General features: G+C 43.1%; 1 protein-coding gene across 7 annotated transcripts in view; it reads right to left on the bottom strand.

Annotated features, from left to right (window-relative positions):
- MCF2L2 (MCF.2 cell line derived transforming sequence-like 2) overlaps positions 1-26168 on the bottom strand; it is a 157080-nt gene extending 130912 nt beyond the window's left edge. For 6 of the 7 annotated variants that reach the window (XM_015637653.2, XM_015637656.3, XM_015637657.2 and 3 more), the window contains exon 1: positions 4885-5548. In XM_015637653.2, the coding sequence (XP_015493139.1) occupies positions 4885-5026 (142 nt within the window). In that variant the 5' untranslated portion in view covers positions 5027-5548. Of the gene's footprint in view, positions 1-4884; positions 5549-25616 lie in introns of those variants that run through there. The other variant, XM_015637655.3, reaches the window with a different exon arrangement.
- Between the last annotated feature and the right edge of the window lie 732 nt (positions 26169-26900).

Genomic DNA, 26900 nt, shown 5'->3' with positions numbered 1-26900 from the left:
CAGTCATAAAAGCTTAGAGGATTTTTCTTCCCCTTGAAAACTGGAATCAACTAATAGGATCAGAAATTTGTGCAACAAGACACTTGGCATAGTCCAAATATTCATATATAGCTGGGCTGCTTCAACCAAGCATTTATTTATTATTCCTTTATCCTTGGTCCTGAGTATTTCTAGTAGATAATGTGCAGGTGGTGAAGAAAGTACATGTCTTAGAAAACTCACTGGTCAGACTAATCCACAGCAAGATTCAAATAATAAAGCAGCAGTATAATTTGTTAAAAAAATCAATACATTAGCACAGCAGAATTGGGTCTTTAAGTGGGGCTTGAAGAAGCAGAACTGGCTGAATTTGGAGAATAAGTTCTGTGGGCATAACCAGGGTGAGAGCTCTGCACAGGCACTCTCCAATCTCCCAGCATACTTAGCACCATTCTCCCCTGAAATCTTCTCCCCAGGCAGTTTACACTACAATTAGATAATAAAAAAAAAAAAACAAACTGCACCATTATATTGTGGTAATAAGTCCCACAAGTTAACAAAACATTGCCAATTATAGCAATCTGTCTATCCATGTTTAATGCTTTCCCATTTCGCTAAATTGTTTCTTGTTCTGGTATCATGGGAGAAAGGGAAAAACATAAATACCCACAAGGTCTCTGATATAACTTGCCCTCTGAGGATTTGTTCTCTTGATCTTTGCAGTACTACATCTCTCTCAGAATTCTTTTAAATTAAAATCAAGCTGTGCCTTCCCTATTTTTCTTATAATTGTCTGGACTTTTTGCTTAGGTAAACTGGGTTTTAGTATTTCTCAACCACAGCAGAGCACACTGCATATGAATGGGAACAGGTGAAAAGAAACCCAAGCATCTAAAACAATCATCTTTTCTCAGAAAAACCTCTGTGGAAAACAGAATATTTTATTTCAGCTATTTAATATGCAATGAGAGACAGCTGAAAAAAGTTATCCCAGGTCCCCTAGGTAGCATTTCTTATTAAAGAGAAGAAGAAATACTGAATTCAAATAGAACCAGAACAATTTTGAGCAATGCACAAGGAGGCTCTATGACCGAGTCTCAAGGGATTTAGAAATACCTTCCACTTATACTTTAGATTTTGATCTTCACATGAAATAGTCACTTTATCCAGTAACCAGCACCTTTGTGGAAAAGTCAGTCATTTGAAAAAGGAGAGCATTTCTCATTTATTTTACTACTAAAGGTGGAGAAGCTCCAAAAAGGCCAACAAATTTCAGCCCAAATTAATTTCAGATAGGATTTCCTTCCAGAGATAGCACTAGAATTCCTTATCCACTCCAGCACTTCAGCCCCTTTTCCTCCCTGAACATATGGATTTGAAGAATTGGTTTTCAACTCCAGCAGTAAGAGAGACACAACAGTAAGACTGAGAAAAGTTCCCATGATTGCTGGACAGAAAAAACTGCAGCATTCCTCTCTCCTACAGAGGACAAAAGCAGAAACACTGCCAGCACAACAGACAGGTCCCCATCCTACTGGCAAAAAGCCTCTTGCCTGGTTTTGCAGTAATAGCAAAATCCTGAAAAGCCTCAATAATAAACTGCATACTCCTTAGTGTCTGCAGATTCACTACCCTGATTTAAGCAGCCACCAGCCTTGAGTGCAGATGAAAAACACACATTTATTCCCTTAAAGATATAAAATCTGCTGCAGCCCCAAGCTCCACAGCATGCAGAGACATAGTCATAGCCAGCACAGGGTCATTCATCCATGTAAAACCCCCGTAGGTGTATGATCTCATTGAAGGACTTGAGCATCACAACAAGACAGGCTAATTAGGATCATCTGGGGACAAAGGGGCCGGTTTGGCAAGAGGTTTCCTCAAGCATTAAAGATGTTCACCAGCAGCTGAGTGACAGAAATTGTCAGGTCCATGCAGAAAAAACACGTGAGCCATTGTCCAAGAGTGATGTATTTCATGGCAGGAGGCTATGCTTTGCTTTCAGCCTCAGTATCTGTTTGGTGAGGAGCTGAGGGCACTCCAGCAGTGATCAGCCCTGGACTGGAGTCCCTGCCACATCTCTGCTTGGCTTTCTGGGGGCTCCTTCCCCTTGGTTCTCATAACTGTGCTATAACCAGCACCTTGGAGCTGCAGCTCCCAGAGTCTCAAGGTCACATAGTGGTATTCAAAATAGCACCACTTGTACACCAGAGCCCAGAGGGCCCTTCAGTGTCTGTAGGCAGCTCATATAGCCTGTTGCAGGGAGCCAGGGCTGTGGAGTTCTGAGCAGGTATCGTGTGGCCGTAAGGAAACTGCCCTTCAGCTGCTCCCTTACAGCAGCACTTTCCTTTTGTGAGCATTCACTATTTTTATCCTTTACCAGAACAGAAGCCTCAGCCTTGAAATTTGCATGATCCAGGAATGTGGAAGATCAGACTGGAACTGGAAAACAGGAACTGGAATGGCTTGGCACAAGACTGTTTGCTGTGGGTTACTGCTGATAAAAGGCAGGTAACCTCCAGGCCACTGCAACCATGTGGCCTCTATTTCTGCTGTGGTCACCTGCAAGTCTTCCATATCTTCTCATTATGATATCTAATACACAAGATAAAATTGCCACAGAATATTCAAAGGGCTCCACAGGCATGGTCTGTATGTGTCTCTTGGGGATGGACAAGGTGAAAATTGCTCCGTACTTTGGAGTGCTTGAAGCAAATTTGCTTGAGTAAACATCAGCCAATTGGACCTTAGCAACACTCCAGCTTGACCCTTAAACTGCAGGAAGGGTATCTCCTCCTAAAGTGATGGTAAGTCAGAACATGCCACAGGGATCCTGCATTGCCACTATGTTCAGAGAAAGTCAGCCTGAGAAAAAGGCAGTCAATGAGTCTTTGCCTGTAGGAGTGGGTGGGGCAGACAGAATCCAAGTTCTCTGGGACAGATAATGTTCCTGCCTCTGTATTTATGCAGCACAGACAACTAAGGAAAGCTGGTCTAATCATCAAAGTAGTAATATGAAGTCACAACTCCATCATCAGGATCCACTTTTTATGGAGGCAGGTAATTCCCACTCCTGTTTTACAGATAAGAAAACGTAGACCAAAAACACCCCCACAATGAACACAAGGTCAGAGTCAGTTCAGAGCAGGAGAAAACAACTCAGGCAGTGTTGTTAAGAAATCCTGTCCCACATTGCCACTCCTCAGCTCCCTTCTAACACTGTCACCATACACAGAGCTGCCCTGGTGTGTTTTCACAACTCACACAAGCTCCAATACCCACAGTTGAAGGCACCTTGTCCTCAGCAACAACTGAACTTCTGCCCCTCCGGCAGCTTCACTGGCAGAATTTAATACTAAAGCGGTGAAGATGTTTTCTGCCTCACAAAATGACAAGAGGCTCAGGCTGATCTGACATGCTCTCTGTTCTCTAGCAAAAAATTATTTTTCAAGGGATTTCCGCCCATAATACTATGCCAGGTAGTCTCTCAACGTGAGAAGCAGAGAAGGTGTTTCCCTGGGAACAGTAACCATGGCAAAGTCCTTACCAGTCTCTTCCCCTCTCTACTACAGGAAGAAAAAGAACAGCAGATGCCTGAGCTCTGCCTCCATCAGGTCCACAGGCCCACAAAGCCATAAGCACCAGATCAAACATTCAGGAAGGAACTTCAATGAATTCCACTGTCTTTTACTGGACACCAGACATTTCTGCCCTGCTACACTGAACTCGGAATGCCTCAGTACAAAGGGTGCAACTGGAAACATCAGTGTTACTGAAAGGTCAGCCAAATACAACAATGCATAGGTAGGCACTGAGCCCAAAGATCAGCATGGATGGATCACCCACAGAAGCAGAAGTACAATGGACTGGCTTTGCAGTTTTCAAACCCTGACATTGTGTGTTAGAGCCCTATTAAAAAAAGCATCTGCAAACCCCAGTTTGTGAGCAGTGGCTGCAGCTGATACCCTGCTTCTGGTCCATCTCTTTTTCTACAGAATATTCTCGATTTACCAGATCAAATACAACTCTCTTTGCTGAAGAGATAATTGAATCATAATAAACACTTTATCTTCCAAGTACTATCATATTGCATGCTTTTGGCAATCTTCATCATGCACTAGGGAACATGTTATAAATTTCTGGATTTGAGGTTTACTAAGTATTTATTCAAGTTAACAGGGTAAATGAAAGAGGGCTCTTTAAAAAATTTTCCTTTCAATGACATAGAGAAAAAGTGTTCTATGATTCAGCAATCTTGATATATGAATTGACAGTCAACAGCCTAGATTTCAACTACATCACTCCTCTTCAGAGTTAACGTGCAGTTAGCACAAATTGCTAGGCACCAGTACCTTATACTAGCACCCCCCCCGAGAGTGGAATACTGCCCTGTACCTGAGCTGACTCACACAGAGCACAAGAAGCTCCATTGTGCAACTTTCTAAATACAGTCAAACCAAAATCTTTACAGAAAGGAAGATATTGACTTTCCACACATTAATTTAGAAGCACAGGGTGACAGGCTCAGCTGGGTCATGACACCCACTGCTCCAGCTCTTTACATTTATTTTTAAAAAGTATTTTCCATGCACTGACACCTACTCCTGACTTATACAGAAAAATCAGTGTCTAACACCTGAATGAAATAAATATTTATTCAGAATGAGTCTAGAATTCATTTTAACCTCCTTTAGGTCAAATCACTGCAAATATCCCAGAAATGTAGCCAAGTCAAATGCTGCAGTCACACCTGAGTTAATACCCAAATCCAGCCATTTGCCTTTAATTATCACTGACTCCTCAGAGAAAGCATTAAGAATATAATCTCTTTTTTTGCAAATTGCCTGGGGATGCAACGCAATTACCACTACAAGATGTTATTTTGTTTAAAGATGCTGCACATACCTTTCTTTGCCATGCGCTCCAGTCTAATGCATCCTCCTATAAAATCATGATAAGATTTCATTTCTCCTTCTGTTATCCGGACAGCAGTGAAAGGCAGATTCCTGGGTACCTGTTGTCCACATTTCCGACACCGAGAAGCCATTGCCCGGCTCAGGAGACTCCTGTCAGGAATCTGCTCCCTGTTTGCTGGAATCCAGCCTGATTCTTCAGCCGTCAGTCCAGCCTGGTGACTTTATCCCACTTAGTTCATTCAAGGTCACCCTCGCCAGCAGGATGTTCACCATTGCAATTGGCTAAGACTTTTACAGGCTTACTGACTGTGTTTGTTTCTCCCTCCTTGCTTTCAATATCAGTTTACTTTAATCTCTCATTCAGAATGAAAGCTGTGAACCTCAGCACAGCCCATGCCCTGAATGGCTTCCTTATCATTAATTTAAAGCTGTCTTATAAGCAACAATGAAGAGAGAAGATCCCAGAAGCACATTGCAAGATCACAGAATTACTCTTAATAAGCATGCCAGATATGTTCGCAAAATCTTTTTCTTTGAGAAAAGGTTTCTCTTCGTGATTTTTGGTCCCTTTCAGGCTTATGATTTTATGATTCTTCATCTCTGAGAATGGATTTTTTTACTTCTGCATTTCAGCTTGGACGGTGCAAGGAGACTGCTCTGCAGAGCTGCTCAACCAATTACTCACACGTCTGGCAGTGGCACTGGGAGGCTGCAACTGTACAGAAAAGCCCTCTGCTGCTGTGCACAGTCCCTGCTCATAAGATCTGATAATCGAAATGAACAGAGTAGCAAATGGAGGACAAGGGAAATATTGCTGGCAGACATGTTCTGCTAGCTGTGCAACCCCCCAACTAATTTTTTTTAAACAAAGAAGTTGGATCCATTAGTTAGACACCAAAACCAGATATTTGAAACATGCATTTAGAAATCCCACACTGAAGGGGCTGGATATTTAAGCTGACTTTTTTTCCCATTTAACAATTACTATAACACCAACCACTGGTTAGAGAGCCATATGAAGAAACTAGTTATTGGGAAACTGAGTGCAGAGAGCACTCAATTCTGATACAGTGAATTAAAAAGGACCTTTCCCTAGGATCGGCAGGGGACTGCACAGGAGATGCATAACAGGCACAAGGCCAGCACTGGTGACAGTGCAAAGAATGCAATGAGAACACAATGAATCAGGGCTCAGTTGCCAGCCAGAGCTCAAGTGCAGTGACCTGAGCACTGTATGAGTTTCCTGCAAGGATTTTACTCACAGACTGAGAACCTTTGCCTTCCTCTGCCTCAGTCACTAACACCTGTTGGCACTTTACCTAGTGCCAGAACATACAGAGTTCAGCTCGTGGCCTGCTCAGATCACAGCTGACCCCTGAACATGGAGTGGGAAAGCAGAAGGCTAATTAATCCAAATTAGTGAATGACCTAGAGAGGACAAAGATGCTCAGGAGCAAAAAGCCTCCTATGGTACCATAGCTAAAATGCTGAATAACTGGCTGGACTGCTCTGAATGCCTGTAAACTGAAATATACAGAAATCAACTCACCCACCCCTATTTCTTTCCCATTCCATGAACTTGCAACTTCTCCTCTGCCAGCTCTGCTGCCTCAGCCACACAGGGAGAGAGGTTTAAGCTTCCTAACCCCGCACACACAAACTGGCCATATAGTCAAACAGCTACCAGACTTGAGAACCGAGTCTCAGAACCTCTTCTTTTGATGAAATGATGCTATAAAGGACATTTCCACTTTTAAAGGTAAAAGTTTTTACTACCCTCACCTCCAAATTTGCTATGTGGCATGAAGTTGCTCACTCTCCTGTTCTTTGTCTTTGTCAAAATCCTGCCTGCAAAGTGAGAACATTGAAGTACTGAGCAGTTGAATAACCTGATTCATTAGCATTTGTAAAATATTTATTAGAGATTCCATAGAGAAATCTCTAGGTGACAGCAATATTTTACAGATAGGGGGAGCAGTGGTACAGAAGGCAGAAATACTTTGTAGAAAACTTTTATGATGGGATAAGAAAACTAGAAACACAACCCTGCAGTTTTATCTTTAAACATTTCCTCCCTCTTTTCTTTGATTACAGGGGCTCAGGGTGTCCTTCCTTACACGGACAAACGTGATATATCTTGGCAAATAAACTTTTCTGACAATATGTTCATGTCTGACACACAGAGGTGAACAATGAGGGAGAATCCAGCATTTGTGGAAATACATTTCTGTCTGACACCCTTCCTTGTGAACACAGTTTCCCACAGGTACCCACATGGATTTGCAACAGGAGAATCTGTGACATGCTGTATTCCAAGGGGGAGACTTGATGCTGGAAATGGATGCAAGAAGAAATCTGCTCCATGTGTGAGCTTTGGATGCACAGGTAGCCAAAGAGCACACAAAAGGGAAATGATCTAAAATAACTTCCCAGTCTTTCCCTAGGAAAGCCTGATCCATTACAATGCTAAATACAAACCTTTGCTGCCTGGGGTAGCACTGCCATCACCCAGCTCCAGACAGAAAAATAAGCTGACTGCAGCTGCTACACATTTAGCAACAAGGCACATAAAGGTCACCTCAGGGACTGAGTTCTGTGATGCAAGGGCTGGGATGGATGGACAGAAGGATCTGCTTGCTCTACTGTAAGTTTCATTGCATTCCTATTCACAAGCTGGGCTAGCTTCTCCTGACACATGTGGAAAACGGGACATAAGAGCACTGAGACCTACCTTGTTTCCTACCACACAAATTACCTCTTCTGTACTGGGCTGGCTGTATCTGCACAGGAGCTGCAGAGAGCTGCCTTGCAGAAATTTTTTTATGTAACATGTTACCAAACGCACACACAGTGTGGATGATGGAGAATTCACAAATTTCCTCCATTAGCTGAAAGGTACCTTTTTGAAAGCAAGTTACTGCTCTTTGTGTGCAGAAGGTTGTAGTGCAGGAAACAGGTACAGAAAATGGTAGGCATGCTTCCCTGGGTCTTCTCCATAATCATTCAGAATGGAAGTGCATTACCCTCCTGCTGCTTCAAACAACCATAGCAAAATGTTTGGAAAATCTAAGGAGGAGGATATTTCCTGGTAATGAATTGCCAGCATTGCCTAGCAACATAATCTGGGTTGGTCTGTCAATGAATAAGCAAGTAAATAAATGTAAGAAAGTGTAATCAGAAATTAAAAATTAAAAAAAGCCACACAAAAAAAATAAAGAAAAAAAGCCCACGCCACAACCCATGACCCAGATACCCTCAGATGCCATTATCCAAAACAGCCTGCAGAACTGCACTGGTTCCTAGTTTCAGTAGAAATACCAGTTTGCCTTGGAATTGCTTGCTGGAAAGTGTTTGCTGCCATGACTGTGTGGCCAGAGGAGGGCAACAAATTTAAAGTCAGCTCAGTTAAATCTGTTTAAGCCACATGTCTCTTCTCATGAAACAAGATGCTTGTGCCTCAAAAAGCAGTGCTGTGATGGTTGGTATCACTGTTAAGCATAAAACATAGAACAAACATGTTGGATCTCAATGATGCTGAGCCCAAGGGACATAATTTCTTGTGAAGAATCAAGATTTGAGTTTAGGAACAGCATTTATGTGTCAGAGGAAGGAAGACGAGAAATCTGCTTCTGCTGCAAGTGCAAATGAGGCAGCTAGAAAACACTGTAAAACACTTGCTGTTTGCAACTTACCCCACAGAGTCATTAAAGCAATTGAGGGGAAACAGGCATCACTTTTCCATCAGAGCCTTGTAAGAACCACTAAGAAAGTTTAGTGTAGAAGAGACTGAAAAAATTGCTGCTCTTATCCACCAACATTTTAGAAACTTCAAAACATAAAAACCCAACAGCAAAGGTATCTTATTTATTCATGAAGACCAGAAGCTCCCCCCATCAATGTATGTAGTATTCCACAAATCTAAGAAATAAGTAATCTAAATCCTATGCCACTATAAATACACACAGAAGTTAAGAAAATAATTTATATTTCTTCCCTGAAACCCCAGCTTCACATTTTCTTATTTCATGATGTTTTATCTGATGTTTGAACTAATCTTTGATAGCTATGTTGAAACAAATTTTCATTTTGCATATACCTCAATAGCCTTCCTTCTGCCTTCCCATTTTCCAGATCATGAATCCAATAAGCCATGAGGCATTTCAGTAGTTTGACACAAAGCTTTCTTTTTAGAGCACTCTTGGTGCAATGGTAACATCCATCCCAGTGTTCAGATAGAAAACAGAAACTAGTATTTTTATTAACTTTCATTTATTTTCTTCCAACTAATAAAAAGCAGACCAGGACTTCCTCTCCCTCCTTTTTTTAATAAAGGACTACATCCCAGACATTGTTTTAAACCCCAAGGAGTTAAAGAACAAGCAGAGGAAAAAACATCTCTGTTCTTGAAATTCCTTGTAGTGTACAGCACTGTTGCAATTACAACAGGCAGTTCCTGCACTAGAAGGCACTAATTCCAGTGCCATATGGCTTCAGAATCTCATTACACTGATCTGCTTAAAGTGATTTCTTAACGGACAAGCAAAACATTTTTGGTCACCTTCAGCAGAGGGAAACAACAATTCTGCCACTGTTGACGCACACAGACTCCCACACAAACTGCCAAAAGCAGGAGTGAATAGTGAAGATCAAAGGACAACCTTAGCCAAAGAACTTCTGTTGTCATCTCAAAGCTGTGAAGACATCAAAGTTTTTCAAGGACCATTACCATAATTTTAAAAAAAATAAAAATCCAAAACAAATAAACAAAAATGCAGACAAAAAAGAAACCCCCAATCCAGTGACATCACTGCTGGATTAGATAAGATGCTCAGGAGATCAGGAGATGAGCAGAGTCTTCATAGGCCAAGCAGTGGACATGAATTGTTGCTGCAGGGTTTATTTTACCTGATTCTCCTGACCTCTGCAACTAAGAGCAGATCACCAAGAGCAGAAGGCATTTCAGTCCTGCTAGGCCTCTGCTTGGCAAAATAAACAAAGAGACCCCAGAGTTACCAAAGTGTAACTGGCACAAGGGCAAAGAGTAGCTAAATCCAGGGTTTAGGCTTGGATGCCGTTATTCCAGTCTTGATCATGAAAATTCTTACAGACCTAAGTGAGACCAAGAGCCTTTCAGAGGAATCTACCCAAAACATAAATGGCTCTTGGCTTAAAATCATGGGAATAAACAGAGAGACAAGTAAATGCAAAAGAAATACATGAGAGAGATGCTGGGTAACGCAGAGGAGGTTGTGATCTATAAAACCAGGCATGTCAGAACCCCATTCTCCAACTCCTAAACCATATCACCAGTGCAGCACCAGTGCATGGGCACAGTCTTTATGTCATGGCCCTCCAGCAGCCCCATGGGAGCTGGAAAGGACAGACTCTGGACATAAAGAAGGGAACATATTTTCTCCTCTCTGCTCTGCCACAGACACACTGAGTCACCTCCAGGACATGGTAACCCTGATCCTTGCTGTCATTCAGAGCACTGCACTGGATTCACTGCTCTATTCCTCTTTCTTTTCCCCTTCACCTTTTTCTCCCTGCAAGGAACCTCTGGAGCACGCCCAGTGCAGAACAGCTGCTGGATCCATGCAGCCAAGACCACCAGGACAGCTTCTTTCCCTGAGGAGCAGCTGTGCACATTCCCTGATGGAAACAGCATTTTTTTTTTGCTTGCAATTCATAACTTGAAACACATAAAGGAGAACCAGAAAGACACAGGGATAAAAATAGCATCTGTGAGCATCATAAGGGCTGTTGATACTCCAGGCTTCTGGACACATGCCAAATGTTAGCTGAACAGGAAGAAAGAGCTTCTCACATTACAAAGTACAGTAAAGGCCTTTCCAATGTTTTCTTGCCATTTCTCAAGCACTCAACATCAGTTACCACAAGGGGTAGGAGATTGGGCCTTAGGGACTATTGATTTTTCCCTCTTCGCCTGTCTGTGCACTGAGGTTCACTCAGTCACTCTGTGCAGTCCACAAGGAAAGAGCTTTTGTAGAGCTTTCCTAGACATTGCTTTGTCTGACTGGGCTCTCAGCTGGCAGATACACATCAAACACAGCCCTTTAACATCCCCAGGGCAGGGCTTGTGTTCATCTAGGGAACTGAGGATAAAATCAGTCAAAGAGGAGTTATTCCCTCTACTCTGGTAATTGTGAAGTAGACCTTTTTTTTTCCCCCAGGCCAGGACTGCTGTCAGAAACGAGAGGTCTATCCTGAAGGACCTGCCCACACAGGCATTTCTCTGTGCTGAGCACCAGCAAATGAGAGGATGGAACACTCTCCTTTGTGTGCATCCACAAGTGCAAGCATACAGGGCAGCTGTATGCTTGCAGACACCTATATCCAGGTAACAGGAATTTGTCCTGCTTAGTGCATTATCCTGCAGAGTTGTTCCTTCCTCATGTCCAACCCACAGCCTGTACCATTCCCAGCCTAGTTTACCCACCCCAGCTTTGTCTCTAAGCCACTAGCTGTAGCAGATTAAAGGTTCTAGAAAGACACAATCTAAGGGGTGATTTCCAAGTCACACCAAAACCTGGTGTGAAGCAGGAAAATAAAGGTATGGTTAACCTGCTAGCACATGCACTGGTGCACACCATGTGTGCATTTCCTTCACCTCTCCCCACCTGCAGCACTGCATCACACACCAGGCATGGCAAGGCAAGACATTACCACAAACAACCACAACCCCACACTCTCCCTCTCCTCCTCAGCCAGCACAATTACTGGGTTTTGTCACCATACCCAATCTCGAATATATAAATAGGAATAATTTACAGGAAACCAAGAGTTTCAATCCTTTGTCAAAACCAGGCAAGAGCTGCTAAAATTATATGGAAAAGGGCCAGCTGGGATAGAAAAAGCATGAGCATGAAAGCTTCATTTCCTTTCATACCAAGACTAAAATTATTCATGGATCTATATTAACAGGCAAATATGCCCACACAGTAAAAAAAGACATCTGTAAGTCAGCTTCAGGTGCAGAAAGAGTATAGAGCTGCACCTGACTGAACTTTTCCTACATGAAGCAGCACAAGGTTTTTTCTGCAACATTACACTAAGGCACAAAGACCTTCCCTGTCAACTCCAAGGGTCCCACATGCAGCATTCACGTGCTGGGAGGTGCTGAGCACTTTCTGCACAAGGTTACACCTCCAGCCCACTGGAAATAAGGACAGTGCTTTGATTTCAACAGCACCCTGGACATAAATTGCCTAAAGCTGAGTGGTGCAATGTTCTGATGAGATAAAAAATTACCCTTTAGTCTGTCAGGAAACCCCATTACAAATGTTTTCTGCTGAGCAGCAAAGATTAACTCAATAAAATGTATCTAAATCCCACATCCGTGTATGGACCTTAGTCCCAGTAGGCATAAGTTCACTTCATGGCATGGAGCATTAAATAATGCTTTGTACTTCTCCAGTGATTCTCAGCTGAGCACTCTGGCACCACAGAGAAATTGTTAATCCCATGAAATAGACTATTTCCTTTCTAATTGCCAGTAAAAGGATACATTTTAAGAAGAATATTTTTGCTTAGATATATTTGAGTATGCATCTGAGAACTCATTCAATTTCTTTGAAGAAAGCTTGTGGGGGAAGGAATAATTTCACCTAGGGTTTTGCCCCACAAAAGCCTAAAAATGGGGAGGAGTGTGCCAAAGGTATATATTCACACATCTCCCGCTGGCCTGAGAGCCCTTTGAATTGGTTTAACAATAGCTTTACCCTCTCTTTAACCACTTCTTTGCTGCTCCTTTGTAGCATAAATGCAAATACTTCTACACAATATTTTCTTGTCTCTTGTTTAAATATAGTTACTTCATGAATAGCAATCAATTGTAAAACAAACAAAAAAATGCAGTATTTTTAACTGTATCAGAAGCATTGTAAAAATTCACCAGAGAACTTTAAAATCTCAATACAAATAATGAAGCATAAGGAAAAAATTCTTCAGCTGGGAACTAAATCCCAAGGTATTCATACATTTTGTCTAAGATCAATTGCAATTACAGTAGTAAAGCTAGAAAGGAAAGAAATATCTATTAACATACTAAGAAATATCTCTTTCTTGGTTGTAGCCTTAAGCAAGGCACATAGAGTATTTCTCAATGTTATTTTCTATTTTTCATATTTTTTTTAATATTTTATGTAGATTTTGTAGATACCTTTATCTTTCCAACACTGAATTTAAAATAGAGTTCTGCTCATTAAGATTTTGCAGCATTATCTGTTGTCAGTCTAATTACTACTACGCACACATTCAGGGTCAGCAGGTCTCATAGTGAAGGCTGCTGAACTGAAACTGCTAAGAATGAACTAATTGGGTAAAATAAAAACAAAACACTAACAAGGAGTTTTAAAACCAGGCTCAGTGACTGACCCCATATATCAGCACTGGTAGTGGACATGCCAGGTAATTTAGAGCATGTGAGCTCTATTGAGAAAATATTTTGCATTTGGCAGCAGCATGGAGTCAGTGTACACTGAGTACATCAATCAGCCTGAACTCCCGGAGCATTCTCACCTGAGACTTCCACCAACACACCCTCTACCCAACGCTTCAGCTACTGCATTTAGGAGGGTCCCCACATCCCTTTTCTTTATGCTGTGGGTGATGCTGTTTTCAGCTGGTTTCTCTGCTGTTCCTGACCTGCAGTTTAGGCTTGTTAGATTAATTTAGACCTGATATATCATTTGAATGTCTCCATCTTTGCTCGAGTATTGTAGGACAGCTCTCTGGAGGATAAGAATGAACATACTAATATCTGTCTTATTTTTCTGTAAGGTATATTCCTAGGTTTTTTATTTGCTGGCAGATATTTTAGACTTTTAATAACTTCAGTGGTGTTTAATCAAGTTATCAAAATCACAACAGATTCTCACATTTGCTGAAAGATAAGCTGTTCTAAGATTCAGCTTTCCTACATTTTCTACAGATTCAAATAAACAGACGTGTTTACTTCTAAATAGGAAAATGGATTTTATGTGAAACTTATACTATTGTTTCTAAAAAGATCAAGAATATCACACATGTAGTCAAGTGATGTCCTCCTGTAGTATAACCCAGTTTGGATGAAAAGCTGAAACAGAGAACTTGTGTATCCCACTTTCAAAGGTTCAGCCCCCATCTCGCTGTTTATCTCTGGTGACCTCGGTCCTCTCCGAATTACTGCTGCCGGTACATTGCATCGTGATGCTGTTGCCCCAGGAGCTGGGAGATGAGACGGTTCTGGGGGGCTTGGGCAGGGAGCGGAGCCCCTTGGACCGGGAGCGGGTCCCCTTTGGGGAGCGGGTCCCCCTTGGGGAGCGGGTCCCTTCTGGGGAGCGGGTACCTTTTGTGGAGCGGGTCCCTTTTGGGGAGCGGGTACCTTTTGGGGAGCGGGTCCCTTTTGTGGAGAGGGTCCCTTCTGTGGAGCGGGTCCCCCTTGGGGACCCTAACCCGCGCCCTCCAGCGGCTCCTCCGCAAACAGGCGGCGCTGGAAGCTCCTGGATCTCTCCAGCGACGGAGACCAGCTCCTGGGTACCAAACCCAGCAGTGCTATCACATCCCTTGGAAAAGGGGCTTCAAGGAGAGAGGTTCCTCTGCCCAGCTCTGTAACATCTTGCCTTTTAGCTGACCCGAGAAGGGTCTGGGGCAGTGGAAAATGCAGTGCCAAAGCGCTGCTGTGCCCTCTGCTGCCCTTTCCCCCGCGACGGAGGAGGCTGCTCTGGCACAGCTTCTTCCTGAGACCAACACACACACACATCCCTTCCCCAGGCAGCAGCCCTGCTCCGCTGTCCTGCTGGAAAGAGGATTCAGTGGGTGACTGTGTTTCAGTTCTCCTTCCTATTGCTGGACTGGGAAAACCTCACACAGTGCTGACATCTCAGCTCTGAAGGGGAGAGTGGGGCAGGCAGTGCGTGGCCTTTACAGAGCTGCTGTTGCAGATATTGGGGTAGAATGGGTACAAAATATCACTGACAAGCTCCTCTTTGCTCTGTCCAACCAGTTCTGCTATTCACAGGGCAATTGCTGCCAGCTCTCTGATGCCATTCAAGACAAAATGATGCAAAAGGCTCTGCTGTATAGCCAGAGTGTAATTCAACATGATCCAAAATGACAATTGCACATTGCTGAAACTGCATTCTCCCCTAGCTGGAATGAAAACCAGGAAGATGGATTTTTATGAGCTATCAACAAAAATTACTAAAAAGTTTACCTCAAACTGAACTGTGACTTCAAAGCCTGCTGTGCAATCTCTCCTGGTTTTGTCAGTGTGGAAGAGGAAGAGATACTAGACCCAGATAACAGTACAAATATCTAAGACAGAGGAAATGGTGAAAATAGGTTAGAATCTCTCATTTAAAAAATAGGGAGTGTCTTTTCACAGAATAAGCTGATAACCATAACAAGGATTAATCAGGCTTTTCCAGGAGTCTTCCTGCACCAAGAACTGGCATGTTATTGCTGGGAGCTCTCTGACTGGTTATGCACCTGCTTACAGCTCAGGGTCATGCTAAGGCCACAGCTATTTCAGTTTGAAATAACCTTTTCTCTGGATATTGCAAGATCAATAGTATGGCTCCTATATATGTCATCAGCTTTGGTTTTTATGCTGCAAACACCAGTATTGATCTCTTTTAAAAATAAGCCTTGGCTTCAGAGACCTCTGAACCACAGTATAATGGATAACAGCAAACTTCAGACTCACAGGGGGGAAACATTTATAGTCATGCTTTGTTAGGTGAAGAATTATTGATTGATAATGAGAAGCAAACTCTCCTAACAGTAATTCTAGCCACAGCAATTTGGTGAGAATATGAAATCCATACCAGACAAAAATGCTATCAAAGTGTTGAAGTGTAATGTATGATTAACAGGCAGTATATTCAGACTTCTCACATCCAAATCATATAATTTCCATTTGTCATTGCTACTAGAGCTGTGTGTGTTTGCTGCAGTTCTTCTCTCGATACCTCTGTCAGCATGTGCACATCCTTGGAAAGTTATAATTAAACTGGAGATACTGCAGTAATAATAACTGGAAATGCCAGTAACTGTAGGCTAATTGCCTACCTATGCATAACTAAAATTCTTATAGGTCTTGGAATTTAAAGGCAAAAGTCACTCTCCTGAAATACTGAAAGACATCCTCTCTGGTTTCAGATTTTCTTCACCTCTTCACATTGAACTTGAAGTGATTTTCCAATATAAAAAGTGAGTAAATCCTACAAAATCTCTGGAGCTCAAGGCATGTAAGAGGAGAGTCAGACCCTATCAGCAACTGTTGCCAGGCAGCTCACAATGCTGTACACCACCATTGTTTGTCTTGTATTTATGTCTCGGAACTGCAGATAACTGCTCTTTTATTTGGGGCCAGCTGTAGACAATTCATTGCCCAAGGGAACCTGGAAATCACACAGCCCCCGGTCATGCAGAGGAAGCAAGAGCTAAATGGTTTGCAGTCCCTCATATCTTGTTGCCCTGGGCAACAAACTGCACTGTGGAAGTGGCAGATCCAGCCTTCCTCATATGAATTCTGTAACTTAAGGTGTTAATATATGGATTGATACTATGACAGCCTCACTGTAGTACTATTGGGGTGCTCATGCATTAGGTGATATGGGTGGGTCCACAAACAGCATCAAGATAAGAGCTGCTGGTTTCCATCCAAGATCTTTGAGACACAGATGGAGGTAACTGGAAGCACAGATATTACAGGTTGCACTGATGGATGTGGGGAATCTGAATCCAGATCCTCTCAGCCTGGCTTTCCTTGAGCTCTGACAAACTCAGGATCCCCATATGAACCCAGAACAATGCTGACAGTAGGTGCTAACTCTGCACTGCCTCTTATACCTATTTGCAGCAGGGGCTACAGCTGGGTCAGCTACAGCTGAGTGCACTCAGACAAAAATATCTGGTCCCACAGAGTGCTGAGTACCAGCAGTTCCCCATATTCACACAGTAATAAAGAGCTCTTTGCATCTTTCTGGATCAGAGGCACTTGGCTGTAATATTGATGACAGATCATTTCTCATCACCTCTTTGCAATGTTCCAAAGGACTTTGGCTTCTGCAGAAATTTAACCATTATTCCCATGCTTGAGTAATCCAGGTCAGGAATCAGTGACTTTTAAAATCAAAATAACTTTGGACTAACATTCCAAAAAGGACCTCTGTGTCTCTGTTTAAACTTCCATAGAGTCAGCTTTGTATTCATTGTAATAGTCCTGCACTTATTGCAACTGAGTCCTCAGAGAACTTCATCTGTGTCGCATTCATGTACCTCTGGAATCAGGGAAGCTCTGCAGATACGAGAGGGCTGGGCTGGCTGCCTTGAAGGGCCAAACAAGTCTCCTGTGAGCAGGAGAGCTACTGTGAAATGGTAGTACCTTATATTGGAGCCAAATTGTGGGCACAATTCACCTTTGAGACAGGCAGAGCAATGATACTGATATGAATAGCAGTCTCCATGAAGGCACAGACACTCAGTGCTTTGGCTGTGCTTGTTTAGCTCCTGACTGCCCAAAGATTCAGGACTCAAAGGTCATAACAGCATCCATTTTGGAACAATATGTCTTCAAAAATACACCAAATACAATGAACAGCAGGTGCAAAGCTTGTTTTGAGCTGGTGTGTGGGTGTGTTCTAGAGTGACTGAGTATGTGTGTTGTTCTGGCAAACAATAATCATTTAATGACAGCATGGATTATTGATCCTGGTAGTCTGTCTTTCCTCTGGCCATTTTTTGGGGGATATTTTACTGTAATGTTAGGTCGCTGCAATGGCTAGAAAAGATGGAGACAGAACACAGCAGCTTTGTAAACTAAATCCTAGGGTCCACGGAAATTTTTGATTGTCTGTCTCAGTTAAGGACTTCATTCCGTACTACACTGCAGGAAATATTCTAATAGAAAACAGGATGAATGCATAATTATATTCAGAATAATTCATTAATGCAAAATTATTTGCAGGCCTCTGCTGAAAAGGCACCAACCTACTGCAATGCTGCAATGCAAAAGACAGGAGGTAGGTTCATATAAATGTAATGTATTTCACCCTTTAATGAATGCTGTTGCTTCAAATTTTACAAGCCTGATTTCACATGCTGGGCATGGCCCTTCTCTAGTACATGAGCTCAATCATTCCTCACAGGCAGTTATGCTTTTGGACTCACAGATGCTATCTGTGTTGTGCTTACACGACAGTGGAGCTTGAAGATACTGAGATCTCAACCCAGTTGTCCCCTACACATCTGTCCCCATGCCAAAGTGGAGTCTGCTGTCCCTTGCTCCACTAAACTCAAGAGCTTTTTACAGTGTTCCTGCTCCCTAAGCAATACTTCCTTCCACACCATGACTTACAGATCACTTAGGTATTTACAACTGATAATTTTCCATCTATGCATCTACAGCAAGAGTTGGCTGTTTCTTCACCCTGTCTTCCTTCTGTTCCTTGGTTCCAGTTCTGGCCAGCATCTGCTGCACTGGTTAGTGTGAGTCACTGATTAGCAGTGATCCATGTGCCATGTTATCTCTTTCACATCATTCTCCAACATTTTCTCAAGTAAGCAGGATCAGGCAGCATTGCAGAGAACTTAGATTACTCCCAGTCATTGACCCACTGACCACCTGGGGCAACCCAGATGTTATTGTGCTGAACTCTAAAGGGAGCTACAAGAAGCCTGGACTGCAGGCTAAAGCACAGCATTAACATGAAAGATGTATGGTTTCTCTTCTCCCAAACACTTGAACACAAGCTCAGCTTTGAAGAACAGGACTAGTGTCATGTACCAGACACTGTGGTAACAAAATTATTTTAGCAGTCATCTGGGCCCCCTTCAGAGAAGTTCATCCTAGATCAAACACTAAGTCCAGCCTTGGGACTAAAAGAGGCCTCAAAAGTGGTACAGAAGGGGGAAAAGAGGGACAGCAATGGAATTGATTAGCTCATTTTCTACTCACTGAGATAACCTGGTGCTGGAAGTACCTTCCCAAATCCTGATCCTGTTTCCCTCAGGAAAATGTCCTCTCAGGGGAACTCTTGAATTCAGGCACCATATGGAAGGCGAGAAAAAGGAATTAAATAAAAGATGAGGCAGGAGGTGGAAAAAGGCCCTTGTATTTAACAAGCTGCCAAACAATGTGATAGATGTCAGCTTAGTTTAATTTCCAGCGAGGCCATCTGAGCTCCCCTCTGACATAGAGATGGGAACAGACAGGGACTCCTCTCTGCCTTCTTTTGACCCTATTTGCTTTTTAAGCTTGGGCCTTAGCAATGCAGAATGGTCACTACTGCCTGCCCTGTTAGAAAGCAATTACTTCTGCCAGCACCAGCATCTCTCATCGTGCCTGACTCAGAGACCTCACACAGGAGGAAATCTCCTGCATTTGTTTCATCCTGGAGATTCCTCACACTTTCTCTTTCGAGGTAACCCAGGGCTTGCCCTGGAGTGTTTAAGTGCAGACTGGGAATCACCACAGTCTGACCAGCTCACTGAATGCTGCTGTCATTCTCCCCTGCTTTTGACCTAAGCTACCTCATTCTTTTTTAAAAAAAATGTTATTTGATAGCCAGCTCTCTCCCTACCCCTCGAAAATGAAAATGTGCCAAAAAAACCCCAAATCCCCCAAGACCCAACAAAAGACTACCATATAGTGTTAACAAGACCCTGCTCTGTAAGTCAGAGGTTTCTGCTTTCTGCTCCACTAAACCTGCCAGTAGAGGGCTAACACTGTCTGAAATACAGGCCTGAAACATAGAAGGCATCAGGAAAGTCACGAGAAGAGCTGACCCAAACAGCAGACAGACTTTCTTTCAGCTGAAGCATGTATCCTGGAATAACTCATTTGAGTCCCAACTATTTTCCAGGCACTAAAAAATGAACTGCAGAAGCCAGTAGAGCTTCTAGGGATGTACAGAACCTGGTGTCTGGCAAGCATAGCTGTGGAAGGGACCAGAGGCATCACCACTACTAACAGCTAAACTTGGATCCTGCCACCTGACTTAATAATTTCCTTGCATGTTAAACACTCCTCCATGCCAACAGACAAACACAAGTCATTACTGAGGTGGATTAGAAAATAAAGGACAGAGGGAGACTGCTGTGGCATTACATTTAACAGCAGCAACACAGAGGCTTTTGAAAGAGAGAGTGACTTAGAGAGTGACAGATTGGATCACACCTCAGTTCCATCCAGCCTAGTTCCCTGTCTCCAACAGTTGCTATCACAACATGCTTAAGTAGAAAGTGTGAAAACCTTGCAGCAAGCAGATGGTGGATAGCTACTCCTATTCCCTTTTCTCCCCTATGTCCTGGTCTTTTACTGGCATGAGAGTGAAAGTTCATGGTGTAACAGCCAGTTTTGGGGAAGATATCAATAAATTAGAAAATAGGACTGTAAGCAGCCTTTCAATTCTGTGAGGCTGTGCATGGCTCTGCTTAGTGCATGATGCTCTAAAAGAAATGATTAATAGTATCACACCTGGATATTGCAAGGTTTCTCTTAAATTCTGTCAAGGATGCCAGGATCACATCCCATATGAAAAAGTATTCACCTAAAGTAAAAGATGGAATGTAGAAGAGGAGGATCTCTGAGCTGTTCTCTCCTGAAACTGAAGCAGCCTTAATGCATGCTACTGTTTCTGGGAAGCTCTTTAGTCGCCTCTGTCTACCTGAACATGAGGCCAAACCATAAATATTTTGTCTTGAGACAAACTAGTGCTCTGGATCCCAACTCACAGCAATTTCTTATAGTCTTTATTTCTGATAACATCTGTGCAAACCAGGTTAGAATGTGGGCTTTAAGCAAGTCTGTGGTACTTGCAATATTCTACGTCTTGGAAAGTGCACCAGGCACATCTGCACATTTTTCATGGATTTATGTGAGAGCTTAGTTTCCACTTTTTATAGATACAGAAGTCGCAGCATTAGCAAAACACTTTTAAACAGTTCCTTACTAAACTGTTTTCAGTGAAACAGCTGCACAGAATAGGCCATATAGAATGGGGTAAAATTAATAACCACCATCTAGGAACAAAAAAGTAAACAAGTAGCTTTTTTTAAGCTGTGAAACTAAAAAAGAAATTGCTGTTATCTCTCCTTTCCCACATTCCACCCTCCCACATGGAATCTCTGAGGTCTAATAGAATGAGCTTATTTCCCTTGTCTTCACTATTTTCATTTTTCTCTTCAGATACTATTTTTATACTTGGCCTGAATTCAGTATTTTTGACCTTTGCCACTTCACCAAGTTTGGTGAAAATTGGCCAACAGTTCAAAAGCTTTACTGGGGTACAGAGATAAAGATACAGACAACATGATCAAAGCCCAATTTTTTTATAGAAGTAGGTTAATGGGGAAACTTCAACCAACCATTTCTCATAAACATGAGATCCCAAGTAAATTTAACAAACCCATTTCTGCAGTTTTCTATTGTCATATTTCATTGGGAATGCAGAGATAGATGCCCCTCCCATGCCTGTATATTTGGTGAGGAAATCTGGTGTGCTGTGGTCAATGGAAAGACCAGCTTCCCTTTATTGTGCACCAGAAATCCCTAAGTAGGACAAAGACACAGAATCCATGGTTCAAAAAGAGTTCCTGAAATGCATGAATGCTCTAAAACAAAGGCAAGAATTTTATGTTGCAAAGGAATTTGATTTGATTTAAGCCTTTGCACAGGAGTAACAAAGGGCCTATTTGATATGGTACCTCAAAAGTTAATCTCTTAAAAAATGCCTTTTTTGTGTCCTTGATGTCCATAGCTATATATCAGAAACATTGCAATTGTCTGTCCAGCTGTGACATATTAGATTATTTGTGGCTTTGTAGCATAAAGCAGATTCTGTGACTTGTGATGCTTAGCCACTGGCCTCGGACAGGTGCCAACTCGGGTTATTCCATTCTGTTGACCTAAATTCCTCTCACACAGTCAGGTAGATGCAGTATCATCCTTCACTTCCTGTCCCAAATTATAACACAGCTTTTCTTCACAAACACAAGTATTTTACACTGCTCCCCAACTCTCGTGGTTAAGCAAAAAGTGATAGGAATTCACATACCATAGTTAACAGATAGGAATTTTAAGTCCAGAGATGTCAGTCCTAAACTAAGTTTAGTCACTGACTTTCCTTTTGATTTCCATCAAGTTGCTTAAATTCCTTTTTGGGTTTTTTGTTTCTTTTCCATAAAATGAGAGACTGGGGAAATATGAGTGTGTAAAAGCAGATGAAAGATGACATGAACATATGGGGTGATTTCTTGTATGTAACATTTGTGCAATGTAGTGCTTTCTGCAAATTCCAATCAGTGCCTCTCGTACCAGGGACACTGACAGTCAGCTCATCTGGGTCCAGTTAACACTTGAAAGGGAGGAGCTCTTACAACTTCATTGAGAACTGTGGGGAGCCTCTAACTAAACCCCGACTCCCGTATGCTGTGGAATTCTTTATTGGCAAGAGAGGAGCCAAGCTGCTGGCCTTTTGAGACAGCTCACATTGGTTCTGGCAGCTCCATCCTATAACAAAATCATTTTAAGAAAAAAATCTGCAGAAAATGGGGCACTGGGTGGAGGTGCTTGTGTGCGCCACTGTGCCCAGAATGTTGCCCACACATAGCAAAGCTGGCATCAGACTTCTGGGGGCCAACTGCCAAGTGTGGGTGGGTGGTGAGAGCACAAAAGCATATTCCTGGGGGTTTTGCAGGCTGCAAGAGCTGTACGTGTTCCCACAGGCAAATAATCCTGCCGTCAGCACCAGGCATGGCACACTGCAAAGCTCTTCCCTCCCCAACACAGAAGAGCTGCCACTTGTCCACCTACCCAAAGGACAGGCTTTTTCCAAAATTGATGAGTGTTTCCCCAACACCTCCCAACAAACAAGTTCAATGAAAGTAGGGTAAATTTAAAAAAGACTCTTGACGCAGTTTTGGTAACAAGATTGGGTAGTGTTGCTGCTAAATCCCAGATAGTAAGCAGAAAGCCTGCTAACATTCACAAACTACTCCTGTCCTAGGCACCTGTGGTGGCCCCATTACCTCAGCCACACAAGGACAGTCAGGAATAATCCCAGAGAGGCTGAGGGAGAACAGGGCTATTTAAGAGTTCTAATTTGGTCCTCTGCTGTTTTACACTGTTTGAAGATGTGTTACCATGAAGGCTGGTAATAGAAAAGTACCAAGCTAAGAAAGCTACTGTGGAACAGGAAAACACCATCAAAGCTTTGATTTTGATCCAGGTGAGGCAGGTACTGTATGTATGAAGTCTATAGCAGGATAAGAAGCTTTTTTTGCTAGCACAAGAACTGTAACTCAACATGAGTCAGCTAATGAGAGATGAAAGCTTTTGCCCAGGACAGATAAGTTGAGCCCCAGGCAATTAACTTTGTGATACTCTTATTGACACATTAAAAATAAAATGGTGTGTCATTACTTCACAGAGACCAAAATGATTCCATAAAGTTTTTATTGAAAATGTAAAGTTCTTTCTTTTTAACATTCCCATAAAGTTCTTTGGCATTTTGCAAATTTTGTGAATAACTTTATTCCCTCCTGCACTTGGATGAGCTGGGAGCTGTGCTCCCATCCAAGAGGTGGCTATGTTCTAGAGAGTTTGAATCCCACCAGTCCAAGTGGCAATATGAGGGTGAGAGTTGTAAAAATAGTGAACACAATAAATGGCCAGGGATTCCCTCAGTTTCCTAAGGGTGAGAGCCCTTTCACTTGTTTGAGCTATAAAGATTCCAAATGAACATACAAGAGACCCCTGCAGCTTCCCAGGAATTTTTCTTCCAATAAGCTACTGCTGATTCAGCTAAGGCAGCCATGTTGTAACGTGTGATTCATAAACTTGGTGCATCATCATCATCATGGGTTTGCAAGAAATGTTCTTCCTTCAGCCAATAGCAAATGTTTTAATGTTTCTTCATTTTTGCACAACTGTTTTTGCCACTTACATAATTCAATAAAAAATTACCTTTGCCTACAAAAAAAGGCAGGCAGACTCCACAAGTAGGGTCTGGTTTGTAGGTTTCAAATGGCTGGGGAAATGGTAGGATTATGCTTCCTTGATGGAAGCTGATCAGTTAGGCTCTTGCCTCAGTGTGGAATGGAAAAGAACACCAAGATCTGTGACCTTCTCTCCTCTCCCAAGGACTGGCCTGCTGGTTGACCTCCAAGAAACCAATGACTCTAACATCAGCCTCATGACCCAGAAACCTCTCTTGAATGTAGCAGAGAACAGGGGAAAGGTTCATCAACATTTCTATGACTTCCTATTAGATAATAATATATTACATAGTAGGTAACAATGCTATGTTTCCTCAAACAAATCCCTTCTGATATCAAGAGAGTATCATACCTCAATACGGATGATGGGGACCTGCATTGAGTTTAACAGGAAAACCAGAATATATAAAAATATTTTTGGCTCTCCTGAAATACTCTTAATAAAAATTTTTAAAAATGCTTCATATTGAATTTCAGATCTTCATTAAAAAAATGTGAATTTGTGTGACTTCATGTCAATCTGAATTTGCACAATTGCAAAGCAATTCATGTTGGCATTACTGGGTCAAAGAGCCTGCTGCTGCTGCAAGCTCTCCTGGCAATCATACTCTCTCCCATCCCAAGCTCCTGCTGAGGTTATCCTGGAAAAGATTTTGGAGAGATGGGGCCTGGTCTTAAATATTTCATTGACTTTGAATCTGCTTTTGCACTATTTCTTTAGGCAAGATATTGCATGTGCTCTATTAAACTTCGTTCAGCTGCCATAGCTAATATCAAACCAAATAATAATGTTGGTCTAAAACCTTATTTATATATTCTCTAAAAGCCAAATTCTGGTCACATTCTGTTTCATATACAGATTGAACAAAGCCAGTGAAAAAGGCATTTCAGGAACCTGTTCAACATCTTTGCATTCACAGCACACAATCCATTGCAAACACTGACAACTATAAAATTTGCTCCTATGCAATTCAACTACAAACGTTCTCTTTATGTGATGCAATACAGCTGCAATCTGCTTTAGTTCAACTGTAGGTAAGAAAAAAGGGTCACAAAAGCTTTTTTCAGCTGATATTTTAATCACCAGCATCTCCTACTGTCTTGCTAGTTTCAGGTTCCTCAGTTCCTGGTCATGCAGTCCCCAGTGCCAGCAGGTGGGTATACAGCTCAGATGCATAAGGATGCCAGTGCAAAGCATAGGGCCTCACCTGTATTCATTGGCATTTGAATGTTAGAAACAGTAAAATAAAGCCTGACAGAGAGAAAATCTTTTGAGATCCTGCTCCTGTCGCAGCATCTTCCAGAAATTCTGAAACAGCAAAGGCCATGAAAAGATTCTCCGAGAGTGAGCTGCTATTCCAGTATCACAAGCAAATGCACAGCACATTAGCGCTGCCGTTGCTCCAGCATCCTCCCACACCCCCTTTTTTCCATCACCTCCCTGCAAAAACTGTGCTCGTGTATTTTGCACAGATCACTTCACAGGTAGGACACGAGGCTCTTACTATTCCTGCTTTTCAGAGAAAACATGTCTGGAAAACAAACCATCAATAAAAGGCTGTGTAATTGCCCAAAGGCAGGAATTCGCAGTCTGCTGATGGCTCCTCTTTCACGCACAGGTGTGATATTGTCACACAAAGGCAGCAGCAGCACCTCCTGGGGGAACAGGGCCCCCGAATCCACACAAATGTAGTAAGAAAAATAAAGATGCCTTACCCACATGGGTGATAACCGTAGTCAGTCGCTGGGTGAGCTCCTGATGTGACATCTCTTCTTCTTTTAGCCAAAAAAGCATTTCACACAGGGAACTACACAGCATCCAAAAAAAGATGCACCCAGAGTGGGAGGCTGCACACTCACTGCCTCACTTGCACACAAAGCAAGGACCACTCCCACGGCACGGCCCTTCCAGCTCTCACATCTTCTCTTGGCTGCTCACCTCTTCCAATTTCCTGCCATCCATGCGTGGACCTTGAAAAGCTCCTTCCAGACGGGGATTTTACCCCTCTTGACGGAAGGAAGGGAGCAGGAGGGGGGGAAATATAAAAGGGGGGGAAAGCAGACGAGTTGATTGCTTATGGCTTTTTTCCTCCCTTCTCCCGCGGATGAGGCAAGGGATAAAGAGACAAACCAGCAAGCAGATACCTTCCTCCAGGGAGACTTTTGGATGGTGATGCTGCGAGTCAGGGAAAAATCCTGGAGGTAGGAATGGCATCGGGAGGAGTGGAGCTGGCAGGAGAGCTCTAACAACAGCTGCTGTGAGACGCTCCCTTCACCAGCGTGCCTGGGAGTGGAGAACAGCACGCTCACAGTCTCTGATGCTCCCCCTCGGCCCCTGGGGGCCGAGTGCCCTGCAGGTTGTCGTCGAGTGAAACCCCGCAATGTCCCCAGAGACCCTCCTCCCACCCCCTCTTAGAAGCCACTGCCTGCGGGGCGACCGCTTCCATGGAGGGGGAGGGAGGGGGGCACTGGGCGTTTTCCATGTCTTGTGGCCAGAGGCTTTGTTGCTCCACCTGCACGGACAGGATCCCCGGGATCCTGCCTGAGCCCACAGGACCCTCTCCAGCTGCACGTGTACAAGCAGGGTGAATTCATCAGCCGTGGGTGCTGGGCAAGGCTCACCAGCCATCGTGGCCACGGAGCTCAGCGTGCCACCTTCAGTGGCCAGGGCAGGGAGCAGGGAGCAGCTGTCCCTGGGTGCCTGCGACACAGCTGAGCCTTGCCCGGACGCGCGGCTGCCATGGGGAGACAGGCTGCCGAAGAACGGGAAAGCTTCTTCAACCCTGCTGGCTACAGATCCCAACTGCTATCCGAGAACAGGGAGAGTAAGGCAGGAAAGGAAGCGAGAAAGGGCAGGACAAGCCAAGCACTTGTATGTCTCCATTCCATCCCTCTTTGCACCTCATCCTAGGAAGCCTACCTGAAGCTCCACACAAGGTAACTCCGGAAACATGGAAAACTTACTGCACAGCTAAAATGGAAGAAATAAAACAGAGAAGG

The sequence above is a fragment of the Parus major genome, chromosome 9 (assembly GCF_001522545.3).
Source record: "Parus major isolate Abel chromosome 9, Parus_major1.1, whole genome shotgun sequence".
NCBI lineage: Eukaryota > Metazoa > Chordata > Aves > Passeriformes > Paridae > Parus > Parus major.
This window is presented reverse-complemented; position numbering and strand designations above follow the sequence as displayed.